Source organism: Larimichthys crocea, chromosome III (assembly GCF_000972845.2).
Source record: "Larimichthys crocea isolate SSNF chromosome III, L_crocea_2.0, whole genome shotgun sequence".
NCBI lineage: Eukaryota > Metazoa > Chordata > Actinopteri > Sciaenidae > Larimichthys > Larimichthys crocea.
This window is the reverse complement of record NC_040013.1, coordinates 40019898-40032587: the sequence shown is the minus strand read 5'-3', so window position 1 is coordinate 40032587 and position 12690 is coordinate 40019898. Positions and strand designations below refer to the sequence as shown.

The 12690-nt window shown below is 37.6% G+C and overlaps 1 protein-coding gene across 2 annotated transcripts; it reads left to right on the top strand.

Annotated features, from left to right (window-relative positions):
* The first annotated feature begins 3317 nt into the window (after positions 1 to 3317).
* On the top strand, positions 3318 to 12168 carry lrrc32 (leucine rich repeat containing 32). Of its 2 annotated transcripts, none has more exons than XM_010731137.3 (3): positions 3318 to 3506; positions 6042 to 6135; positions 8423 to 12168. In XM_010731137.3, the coding sequence occupies exons 1-3, from the start codon at positions 3355 to 3357 to the stop codon at positions 10265 to 10267; spliced, it is 2091 nt and encodes a 696-aa protein (XP_010729439.3). In that variant the 5' UTR covers positions 3318 to 3354; the 3' UTR covers positions 10268 to 12168. The 2 variants fall into 2 exon arrangements, with proteins under 2 accessions (XP_010729439.3, XP_010729438.3); XM_010731136.3 differs by having other exon boundaries at positions 6012 to 6135.
* Positions 12169 to 12690: the final 522 nt, after the last annotated feature.

The window sequence follows — 12690 nt, the reverse complement described above, 5'->3', positions numbered from 1 at the left end:
CAGTTAATATATAATCATCTTAAAGAATGAAACATTCTGTTTTTATTACCTTAGTATTAGCAATTTATTTCTACACATGGAGCTGGTCCTTACATGGAGTCCGACAACTTATGCAAAAGCCTTATCAGTTACTAGATTGCATTAAAATATATAATATATATTTATATGTATACATGTATATTTAAGTAGCAATACCACAGTGACATGAAAAGTAAGTAAAAAGTAAAATAAGTTAAGTCCTGCATTTAAACTCCAACCCAAGTCAAAGTACATTACAGTAGTACAGTATTATTATCAAAAGTACCAGAATTAGAAGCACTTAGAATGCAGACTGGCCCTTTTCAGAAAAATGTATATCATGTCACTGGATTATAATTATTATCATTTATTAGCTGATCTATAATTTGCTTTAATAAGCTGAATCTACATTGGAACTAATAACTAATATTGTAACATAAACGTAGTACAATATTGGCCTGGAAGTATAAAGCACTCAGATGCTTTACTTAAGTAAAAGTAACACTGCCACAGTGTAAATACACTTTGTTAGTCCTGCACTCAAAATTCTACTTGAGTAAAAGTACAATGATATTACCAGCAGAATGTATTTAGAGTACTAACTACAAGTGTGTTACATTGTGGAGCTTTTAAGGTCACAAAAGATGATATTTTTTAACTTTTTTAACACAAAAGATTCATTTGCTATTGTGTGCAAAAAGAAAAAAGTACATTATAAACAACCTGAGCCAGAAACGTCGCTGAAAACACCTGTGAGTGCATCATAGTTAATAAGTTGACCATATGTTTTTCATGTGATCAAAGTATCTAGTAAACATAGCAGTTAAATAAATGTAGTGGGCCAAAAAGTACAATATTTTCCACTGGAAGGTACACTCGATTAAAGTACAAGTACCTCAGAATTGTACTTAAGTACAGTACTTGAGTAAATTTACCATAATTACACTATTTATTCCACCACTGCCATCAACACAGCAGGCAGTGAGTCAAATCATCTGTATGAAATAATAACAGATGCATTGTCTGAGTGTGAGCAGCAGGAGGCAGAGTTGATCTAACTGAACACTCATCAGTGTAAAGCTGCACATTGTCATTTGTATCAACACCACTCCCTTCACCGCCTCCATCATTGAATTACTGATTAACGTGTTGGGATAACATCCCACTTATGTCACGGTTTTTCTCCAGGAAACAAATATGTGGGGAAAAAATAAAACATCCTCCTCACAGCCGTCAACGCTGAGCTGCATGGAAAAGGAAACAAAAAGCTGGCAACTGGGAATCCCGGGAAATAAAAGGGGACAATCCCCCAAGGAAGGTGTGCATCATGTGGTGTGCTTTGTTTGTAATATGAAGCGGTGAAGTATGTGTGTGTGTGTGTGTGTGTGTGTGTGTGTGTGTGGTGTGTGAACACATGACACCACTGATAAAACATAATGAAGGGTGACAAGATGGTGAATGTGAAACCAAACCTGTTGCAAATGTACAACACACTGCAGGAGGCAAAAGGAGACCAGGTAAGACTTGTTCTTTTATACGCTTATTTAATTATTTTTATTCTTTTTCACCTATTTTACATGCATGTCAGCAGTGGTGGTGGGTTTTTTAGATACCTTTACACCATCTTAACTTAATTTTAAAGGAAAATATTGTACTTGCTTTTAATTATTTTACAGTTTTTTACTTTTCTGATTTAAGATTTATGAACAAAACATCAACTTTTCACACATAATATATTACTTTAGGTCAAACTTCCCAACAGTATAGTGTTTTTTTCTTGACGCTCATAAGTGTACTTTGAGAAAACAATCCAAACTTAAGGCCCACTTACTGGCTTTTTCAGAGCTTTCACACTGTCTTCATCAGCAGATGCTCAGTTGTCATGGAGATGGACCTGTTATAACAGCATCCAAACCATTTTTATGACTTCTCGCCCGTGCCGTCTTACATCAAAATTCAGTTTCGATGAGGTAAAAGTTTGATAATAACCTTTCAGCATATTGTAATTCAAGTTGTCTGAGAGAAAAACTAGACTCCCGCACTTCCTCTTGGCACTGTTTTCAGGTTGTTTTAGCGAGACTCGCCATAACGAGAAACTTTAACCAATCACAGTTCACTTCAGACAGAGGGTGTTCCCATTAGCTGTTTTCGCAGGTTGGCTGACTACAAGTTTGAACTTGTAGGTTTAGTGGGAGGGGCTTAGTGGAGAGGAAACGCTTCACTGACTGCGGCTTTAAATAGAAGATCAGGTTATTACTTCCACCACGTCAATTATGATCACATTAGTACATTAATGCCTACCTAAAAGATGAAATTAAACGTAATATACATGCCGTCCAAATTCATGAAAAGCTAAATAAGTTGGCTGTGCTTTTTCTCACAGTTTGGCAAAAGACATAAATCAGTAGTTAAAGGTCCAGTGTGTAAGAGTCCACCATGTTGGACTACCATGTTTCTACAGTAGCCTGGAACACTGGCTCCAGATAGGAGCCGTCATATTTTCCCCTTCAGGCTTGAAAGGAGAGGGTGAGGGGGTTGCAATCAGCCACTAAATCTGACGTATTGGTCCTTTAAGAGGCAAGAAGAGAAGGTTCATGTGAAATATAAATAAAGTTTGTTTTTTTTAAACTTTGTAAAGAGAATCTTTAACAAGATTGTGATACCGCCAAAATAAAAGGTGATTTTCTTCCAACCATTGAACAGCTCTTGACTTATTCTCTTTCCCAGCTGGTCAAAGACATTCAGACAGCAGTACATTATTATTACAGTCTTGTTTGTTTACAATATGGCGAACCAGAGAAAAGCCACATGACATATCAGACTCACTCCCACAGTCTCGAAAAGGATGTGTGATTTTCCAACACACCCACATGTGTCCGATGGGTGGGCGGATTCTCATGAATCCATCAATAACTGCTGCTGACATTTTTATCCTGTCTAGGTCCAGATATGGAGCATCAACCCATTCTTTCTTGTTTTCTCCATAAAAGGTTGCTTTGAAAAATCAAAGAAAATAAACATATTGAGAACTTAGTATACTCTGAACTTTTAGCTTTGTGGTCAAACATATTAAAATGCCCCAAATTCCAAATGGAGATTTGTGTGTGAGAACATCCAAACTATTTGTAAAGAAATCACACAACTTGAGGATTATAGGAGGGGTATTTTGGTTGGGTAGGGGGTTTGTGGGAGTTGTGCCTCCTTGAAGTGGAGCAAACTGGACTTCCCAACTCCCTATAAGGCTTTTCCAGGGAACAGTGGGAGGGGGGAAGAGGGCCGAGCGATGCAGGATATTCTCACAGGATGTGATAGCTGGACAGCAGCCGGAGCACTGAGATGTGGAAAGAAGAGTCAGCTGAGCAGAGCTTTTGGTTTGTGGTGTTTTCTCGGTTACTATTGATCCGTGAGTGGGTGGGTGTGTGCGCTGAGGATGTGAAATCAACATGGTCAGGAGACTCTGTGAAGATTAGTCATCACCTGAAAGTGAGGTAAATGTTCAGCTCTATACAAAGTCTTTAAGCTTATTTATGTTGTTGCATAGTTTTAGTTTTTGGACTGGACTGTGGGAGCAGATGCTGCTTGTAGGAGTATCTGTGCATGCTTACACATTGCAGTGGTAGAAGAAGCAGATCATTTACTTAAGTAAAAGTACAAATACAACAACGTAAAAATACTACTTTATAAGGTAAGAAATCTTGCATACAAAGTAAAAGTACAGAAGTCTTATCAGTTACTAGTTTGCAGAGAATATTTTACATTAAAACATCTGATTTAAGTATCTCTATGTTGTGTTATTACTTTTTCTACTCGAGCAGAGGATCTAAATACTTCTTCCACTACTAGTAATACTATTAACTGGCCTAACAAGGGAAAAATAACACATGGAAAATCACCAGTTTTTTACAACGTAATGAAAATATTTTACTTTCCTAAATCTTTAAAAATAGTCTGTATATCATGCAATACTAATATAAAAGTTATAATCTCAGTATTCCTGGTCTTATTAGCAAAATGTACTTACTTACTGATGCATCAGTAACATACATGTCAGCAGCATTTTACCGTTAAAGCTGCTTGAGTTGGGGCCAGTTTCAACTATTTTATATATAGTCAGGTAGTTAAGTCTAGTGATTCTCAGCCTAGGGGCCGTGTCAAAAAGTCAGAATCTGAGGCGTGCTGAGATGATTAATGGGAGAGAAAAAGAAAACTTCTGCTGCACAAATCTGTGTGTTTTTTTCTCTAATCTTTGTCTTTTCTTGGGAAATATTAGATATTTTAAAGATCCAGTGTGTGGGATTTACTGATATCCAACTGAATACCCCTCCCCTCACCCTGCCTTTCTAACCATTCCAAGCGTGAAGGAGAAACAACAACGGTATCTACGAAACTTTAAATCTAGTGTTTAGTTTATCTGTTCTCGGCTACTGTAGAAACATGATGGTGCAACAATCTCTACAATGTCGGTAGATATAAATGTCTCATTTTAGGAAAACAAAAATATTATTATTTTCAGGTGATTATACACTAATGGAAACATGAATATTATATTCCACTTCTGCTAATAGATTGTTTTGAATGTTACACACTGGCCTTTAACCTATTTACGCCTCAAACAAGTGTCTTTGGTGGATACATCTAAAACCACTGGTTTAATCATTAACATTGATTTGTATTAGATTATATAATTATATATATTAAACTAATCCATTCCAACTATCCATTTCCTGGAAGTGCTTTATCAGTGTCATGGGGGGCTGGAGCCTATCCCAGCTGGCATTGGGCAAGAGGCGGGATACACCAACTAGTTCATCACAGTCTATGGGCAGGTTCGAGTGACCAATTATCCAATTAAGTGCACGTCTTTGGTTCCTGGTTGAACACCATCTGGGAGTGTAAATACAATAAAATAAAAACTAAGGCTCTGAAATAAATGCAGTGGAGGAAAAAGTACAATATTTCCCTCTGAAATGAAGTGTGGAAGTATGAAGTGGAAATATTCAAACTATACTTAAAGTACTTGGAAGTCAATTTCATTTGCTTGAGAAAGAAAATGTTGCAGCTTTTTATCAGATTGTAAATGTTTAAAAACTGTTTTGCAACAAACCTTTGTGATAAACTTTGTATGTTTGACTTTCCAAGTCATTAAAAAGAAGCTATGCAGCTTTTTGGACTTCAATAGCAAAAACAAAAATCGGTTTCACATTTCTTATTCAAATCCAAATGCTTCAGTAGCCATAAATGAATGATGTGTCTGCATTTCATACAAGAGCTCTTAATCTGCTCAGAATTGGCGTTCACTCTAAAAACATCAGATGAGATCACTGTGATGAAGATCTGTATTTAATGAAAGAGCAAAAATGTGTTTATGTGAAGGAAAATTAACACAATGAGTTTTTAGAGCAGCAGTATTTCTAATTTAAAAATCTGAATGGGTGTTTTTCCCTCTGTGTACTTACTTTGTATGTATTTGTTTGTACCTAAATTTCCACGCCCTTATCATCTCCAGAGGTACTTACCATTACCGCAGTGCTAATTACTCCCACATTGTCTGCCCTGCATGCCGTTTTGTTGTGTTCAGGGGAACCTATCAGGAAATATTTCAGCAAGTTTCCGCAAAATAACGAGGTGCAGAACTTGTGTCTCGTAAAAAGATGACTCACCAAGGCCCCAAAAAAAACAATCTCTACTTTTTCTGTTTCAAAACAATAACCTACAGTACAGACTTACATTTACTCAGAACTCACGGAAACCCTAACTTCATTTGCTTAGTCATTCTTTCTCAGTTTTACCGGTTCTTCAACTAAATCAAGTTTGTAGCACATAAAAAAAGAGAAATGTCAGAGCATACAAGTAACAAAAAGCCCCTTTTGTATAACAGGGCATAAAGAGCACCGTAATAAGTCACACAGTAGGTAGGGCTATTTCCCTCTTCCTTCCCTTTTCTAGTCATATCACCTACAACATGCTTCCTGCATTCATGTGTTTCTAACTAGTGTGATCTGGACTCTCTCTCCGTGCTGCAGCACCATGGCCGCATTCCAGCTGTTCTTCCCGCTGTTGATCAGCTGCGTGGCAGCATCCGCACATCCTCCCCGCCACCTCCCTCCATGCCAAGTTGTAAGTACAGCCTAATAAATACACACACTTATCTAGTACTGGTTCAACAGTGACACTTTATGTCATTTAAATACAGCATTTTCTAGGCACATTCCTCACAATTTTAGTTAAATAAATACTGAATATTTTCAGGTTTGTTCATCTGTTGTTCGTTTATTTTCAGGGGTTGCCTCTGGCAACTCAGATAAAGCACCTAATCCATCAGTTGCTTGAGGTATTTTTAGATTATCTACAAGCAGATGGTTTATTTGAAAGTTTTTGACCTGAGCAGATCTGGTTTATTAGTTTTTGCTCTTGAACTGTGCTGCTGTCAGACCTTCGGGCTTCGGGTATTTGGACAATGAAACATGATTTGGCTTCACTGGGAGAAAATCTGGAAAGTGTTTTTGTATTATGCTTCAGAGGTTACTTGTCAGTGTAACATATTAGCGTGTACAGTGGACTGTGACATCTTTTCCTTGGAGTTTATGGCGAAGCAGTTTCTGCTTCTCATGCAGTAGTTTGAATTGTGTAACAAGCTGAAAATGTAACATGCGTCATTCACTGTGAGCTGGAGGATTTTCTTTTCCCAAGAAAGACAAATATGCAATGATGAAGAAGAGCTTTAATGAAGTGGCTCCTGGTTGAGTCATTACTCTGTGTCATTTAGTGATAAAAAACCTCTCAGTGACGTTAGGTGTTAATCACTGTTCATAGACTCAGTCAATTTCTCTCTTGCCCTCTGCCATTCCATGTGCATAAAGACATAAAATTACAAATAATAATTCTAATAATAGTAACAAACAAAAACAAAGGTCCCCAGCTGGACTCCAACCAGGGATGTCATGGTTGAGTCAACGGTTACCAAAGTGGATACCACTGTACCCTGGGAGACTTCAAAGACAGGCTAAGGGTGCCACAAGATTTATCTCCATCTCCATTTTCTTAAATCAGAAGTAACTTCTGACTATAACTGTCAAATAAATAAAGGATACAATATTTCCCTCCAAAATTATGTTAAGGATGGTAAGGTAAAAGTACCTGAAAACTGTGCTTGAATACAGCAGTTGAGGGCATAATAAATAATTAGACGAAAGTGAAAAATCTTGGTTAAATATGCAATTTACATGTCAGCTTAAAAATAATGTTTTTAGTGTGAAATTCCCCTTTTTGTGTTATTTTTCCTGAGTCTGTCTGTCTGTCTGTCTGTCTGCTGGGAAAGATGTTGGAGGATAACTACTTAATTTGTCTAACACAGACTGCTGGAGACTCATGTTACCTTCAAGCTGAACTTTACTGAACTTTAAGAACAATACATTGATTTATATATGGATTTTGTTCTCCCATCTCTCACAGCGGCGTCGTGCTAGGAAGGGATGGAGTGGAGGAATGATTACAACCATTAACTATTTCAGTTTCCTCCCCTGGTTCCCATCTACTGGACTAGTAGTCATTTGTTACAGCATTTCTGTGACTAAATGTGGTGTAAACTACCACACGCATATCAGACATCATACACGCAAAGGCTTAAGTTCAGAGGTTTTAGGAATGTAAGCAGTTGCACTCCACACAGACAGTGAGGATTTCACTGATAACACCAGAAGTGACAGAGAAAATCATGCTTTAATGAGACTTTCTTAACAATATACCTATTTAGGTCACAATAGCAGATACAAGATGTTTTGCCCTCCAGCGGTTCTTGAATAGATCGGTGTGTTTGTTTACGGCCAGCTTGTAAGCAATGAGGAATGCCACTTTAAGGCTACCACAAATATGCCAAGAAGCTAAATGTATTCAGAGAGAAAACAGAGAAGGAGACAGTTTTATGAGCTGTTTTTGGACAAGGGGGTCTCTGGCCATATGGTTTCAATTATAAACTACACTTAATAACTTAAATATTTGAATCTATTAAGGGAAAAGGGAGAGGGGATGACGAAAACTGTGGGTTGGTAATAAAGGTGTGGAGTGTGTTTTCTGAAAGCTGAAAGCCGAAAAATCGCTCTTTTAAAGCTGTTTTTGGTTGAAAACCTTAAGCATTAGAGTTATATCATTAGTCATAAAAGAACATTTAACTTTTTGAATTAATTTAAAGAGAAATAGCACATGTAAAATGTTTTCTTTAATTAGAACAGCTCACCATCATTACCCTCATGGGACTGTGTTGCTGCCAAGAACATGCCGTAGATACACTGACTCATAAATCGACCCTCCACGTACGCTTCAAACATTTGGTCTGTATTGTGTCATGGTCAGGAAATTTGGCAGTATGCCGACATAATCAGACTTGTGTGTTTGTCTTTGTTCGTAGGTCCAGATGGATGTGTTATGCAGCGATCTGAGCCTTAGAAGTGCACCAGGGAACCTTCCTCATGGTGTCCAAATGTTGGACCTTTCTCGTAACCAGGTGCAAAATCTTACCCAGGAAACTCTAGCATATCACACTGGCTTCCATCATCTGAATCTTCAGGCGAACAAGATACACTTCATTCAACCGGGGCTCTTCAAAAACATGACTGATCTAAAAGTCCTAGATCTGTCCAGGAATCATCTGAATGTTTTTGCTCTCTCCAAAATCAACATTGGGCCTCTTACAGTTGTAGAGTCACTTGATCTTTCAAATAATGGGCTATATACAGGAATGTCTGACTATTTCCTGGCTGAATCTCCAGCGCTGGCAAACCTTTCTCTCAACAGCAATAGCATCACTAAAATAGCACAAAATACTTTCGATGGATCCTTGAACTTGACGAAAATCAGCCTTCACAATAACGTCATCATGGAGATTGAAGATGGAGCTTTCGACTCCTTGAAACATCTGATTGAACTTGATTTGTCCAAGAACTCGATCACGTGCATCACAGACTTCAATCTATATAATTTGGCAGTGCTCAATCTTAGTAAGAACAGTATGGAGCTTTTCCTAAGTGCAAAAACAAACCATTTATATAAACTTCGCCATCTTGATTTGAGTGAAAACAAAATGCGTTACTTTCCTCTACTCCCTAAAAACAATAAGCTTGAATACCTGGACGTTTCACGAAACCAACTTCAGACCCTCAATATCTCGGGAAGTCCGGAAAAAAGGACTGTTTATTTTTATCATCTGAGATATCTGAAATATCTGGACATGAGTTACAACCAACTCAAAAGCTTACCAGAGTCCTTTTTTAACTGTATGCCATCACTTGAGGTCCTAAATGTGAGCAACAACTGTATTAGCTCGTTTTCTCTCACTAATGAAGATCTTCTACAAAAAATGAAGATTATTAATCTCAGCTATAACTCGTTGCAGAGTCTGACATTTGGGGAAAATACTCTGCAATCGCTGGAAGAGCTCTTCTTACAGGGAAACGACCTCACTACCCTGGACCATCACATATTTCAAAGACTTCCAAGTATCAAACACCTGCAACTCCAGCAGAATAACCTGAAAATCTGTACCTCAGACCAAAACCACCGGGATCCTCCAGATTGTGTCTCCTTTACTTCCATACCAAACTTGCAGTTCCTGAACCTCTCTGAAAATAATCTGTGGACTCTCCCTGCAAATGCATTTGCAAACAGCCCACTGAAGTTACTGGACTTGTCCCTGAACCCAGGCTTAGATATGGATAAACACTCCCTCTCTGGTCTGGAGCATTCCCTGGTTCACCTCCTGTTGAGGGAGAACAACATTTCAAGTTTAAACACAGCCCTATCATCGCTGAAGAGTCTCAAAAACATAGACCTGTTCACTAACCGGCTGAACACCCTACCTATGTTGAACAAGGAGTCCTCCATTGAGTCACTAAACCTGCAGAATAACAACCTCGTCACCCTGGAGTACAGCACCATGCTTGCTCTGGAGCACTCACTAAAAACCCTCTACATGGGCTCCAACCCTCTGAGCTGCTGCAGCAATCTCGACTTCCTCAACATGGTCCAGCACTCAGCTCTGGTGGTTCCTGACATTGAGATTGCGACCTGCATTCATGATGAGTATTCAGAACCGGTCAACATCGAGAAGGTGACTCAGGAAATGTGTCATAGAGCAGGTGTCCAAAACTATATTGTTTTTATATTGATAGTGATTCTTGTGATGATCGTGCTCGGGCTTCTGGTTAAATGTTGCCATTTAAGGAAACGAAAGCACAACCGAAGCTTTAGCGCGTAACACGAATAAAGCCATGAAGGAATTAATAGTTGAGACTTTTCCAATTTCTGTTCACGAGAAGGTTGGTGTTTTAACTAGAGACAGTAGAAAAACTATGAATGTAATGATCTAAAGGGACAATTTAAGGCCTTGTTTTTGGGTTTCCACTACCATCTTTGCTAAAAGAGGGTACAAATCCAAATTTGGTCAAAAGGGAAGAAGCCTGGGTGAAGTTGAGATGCAAGAGGCACCACAATGGACCGACTGATGAGGCTGAGACATCTGTCAACCAAGAAAACGTGCCATAATATCACCTAAATGAAGAAAATGCATATAACCATTGAAAGCAGGACTTCTTGTGGAAAACATTTTCTACTTTTGTAAAAGTTTAAATGGACTTCTTGCAGTCAGTGTCTATAGGCCAGTTCGGGAACTGTAACTTTAGAGCCTTAGGGCTCAAGCTTAGGTGTCTAACTGCTTGGTTGTAGTATCAAGCCACCTGCTAACCATTGAATGTAAAAGGAAAAATCCACACTAAAAGACTGAACAGTGTTGACCATTTTGTCCACTGACAGAGCACACTGAAATGCAACCATAAAATCTTAAAGGAATAGTTTGACTTTTGAAGGCTTATTTATTTGTTTCCTTGCTGAACGTTATTTGAGAAGATTGATAGCACTTACTTACTATGTCTGTGTGCTAAATATGAAGCTAGCTAGCTTAGCTTAGCTTAGCATAAAGACTGAAAACAGGAGAAAATAGCTAGAATGACTCAGTCTAAACGCAACATATCAACACCTCTAAAAGTCACAAATGAATACTTTTGGAAAGAGCTAGGCTAACTGTTTCCCCCTGTTTCCAGTCTTTATGCTAAGCTAAGCTAACTGACTGCTAGCTATAGCAGGTATCAATCTTGTGATCTAACTTTCAGCATGAAAGGAAACATTTGAACGAGGGGTTCCTGAAAATGATCAGTGACGTTAAGTGTAAGATCAGCTCAGTGGAAATTTCCTTAAGCTAAAAATAAAGAATGCAACACTACAAAAGGTCATGAAACAAAATGCTCTATTCATGGAGGATGAAGTATGATTAGATGAAGAATATGTAGTCATCTGAGATGACTCTACACTGCCCAGAAGAATTTTTATAAACCAATCCAAACCTTCCCTTTATGTAGTTTGCACTTTAAACTTCCTCTTGTTTGTGTGATTGTATTTTGTTCTGTGATTGTCAACACTAAGTTATGAATAATGTTTTTATTATAAAAACTAAGCTGGACATTTTAAACAGTATGTTTTCTGTATTGATCCCAGGCCTGTGGTGCTCCTCCTGGACACAATATCTAGTATCGACTTGATATAAAAATGTTTAGACACCCTTTAAGGATGAAAATGAAAGCTGGGCTAAGCACTGAAATTAATAACTGTGATACTCGGACATAGAAGTACAATATATATACTGTATTTTTCTAAATAATTAAATTAATATGAAATCCAGCGCTGTAATGTAGTGAGCTACACTGGGATCCACAGTTTCATATGATTTTAATGTGTTTGTCCTAAAGTTATTATTATTATTAGGATTATTATTAATACTATGATGTTATCTACAAGTCTTGCTGATTTGTAGATAACAACATTTTTCTCATCCTGTGATGTTTGTTTTGTAATGTATGCAATATTTTGTACCAAATGAATTTTCTACACCTAAACATTGTGTGAGACGTTATTTGTGTAACAAATACATGTAAACCTCTGAACACAGGATTCATACCAGTCCAACCAAGGCCTACAGGCATTCATCTTCTGACACTCGAAAGACAGCTTTTTTAGCAAAATCCTCTTTCAGTTGTTTCAAATCTTTTCCAATATTTGATACTAGTACATTGTTTGAATTGTATTAAAACATCTCAAGCTTTCTTGCAGAGCCATCTCCCGAATTTTGAACTTCTTGTAACTGAATCGTCAGAACAAATAGGTATGGGGCTAAAGTTTGTTGGTGGTCATTTATAATCCAAATACAGATTTAAAGCATTTTTACAAAAAACATGCCCACTTGACTAATAGAAACCATAAGATAACCATCTCTTAAAGGAAGATGGGACACTTGTTTAGAGCTGAAATGACAAGCCAATAATCAAAAATTCAAATGACCAGCAATTATTTTAATAACCGACTGCTTGAAGTTGTTTTTTAAGCAAAAAAAAAAAAAAGAAAGCCCAAAATTCTCTGGTTCCAGCTTCTAAAAGTTGAATAGTTGCTTTTCTTTTTAGTAGTCAGATAGTCACCTTTGTAACACTTTTTAAATCTAATCTAATTTAAATCTAAATAGAAACTGCCTTAGCTGATACCACATTTTGATCTGGCTGGATGAGGCAACACTGAGCATGAAACAGAGAAATCCTCTAACACACTCTCAATGAAATGCACACTGGTGTTTATATG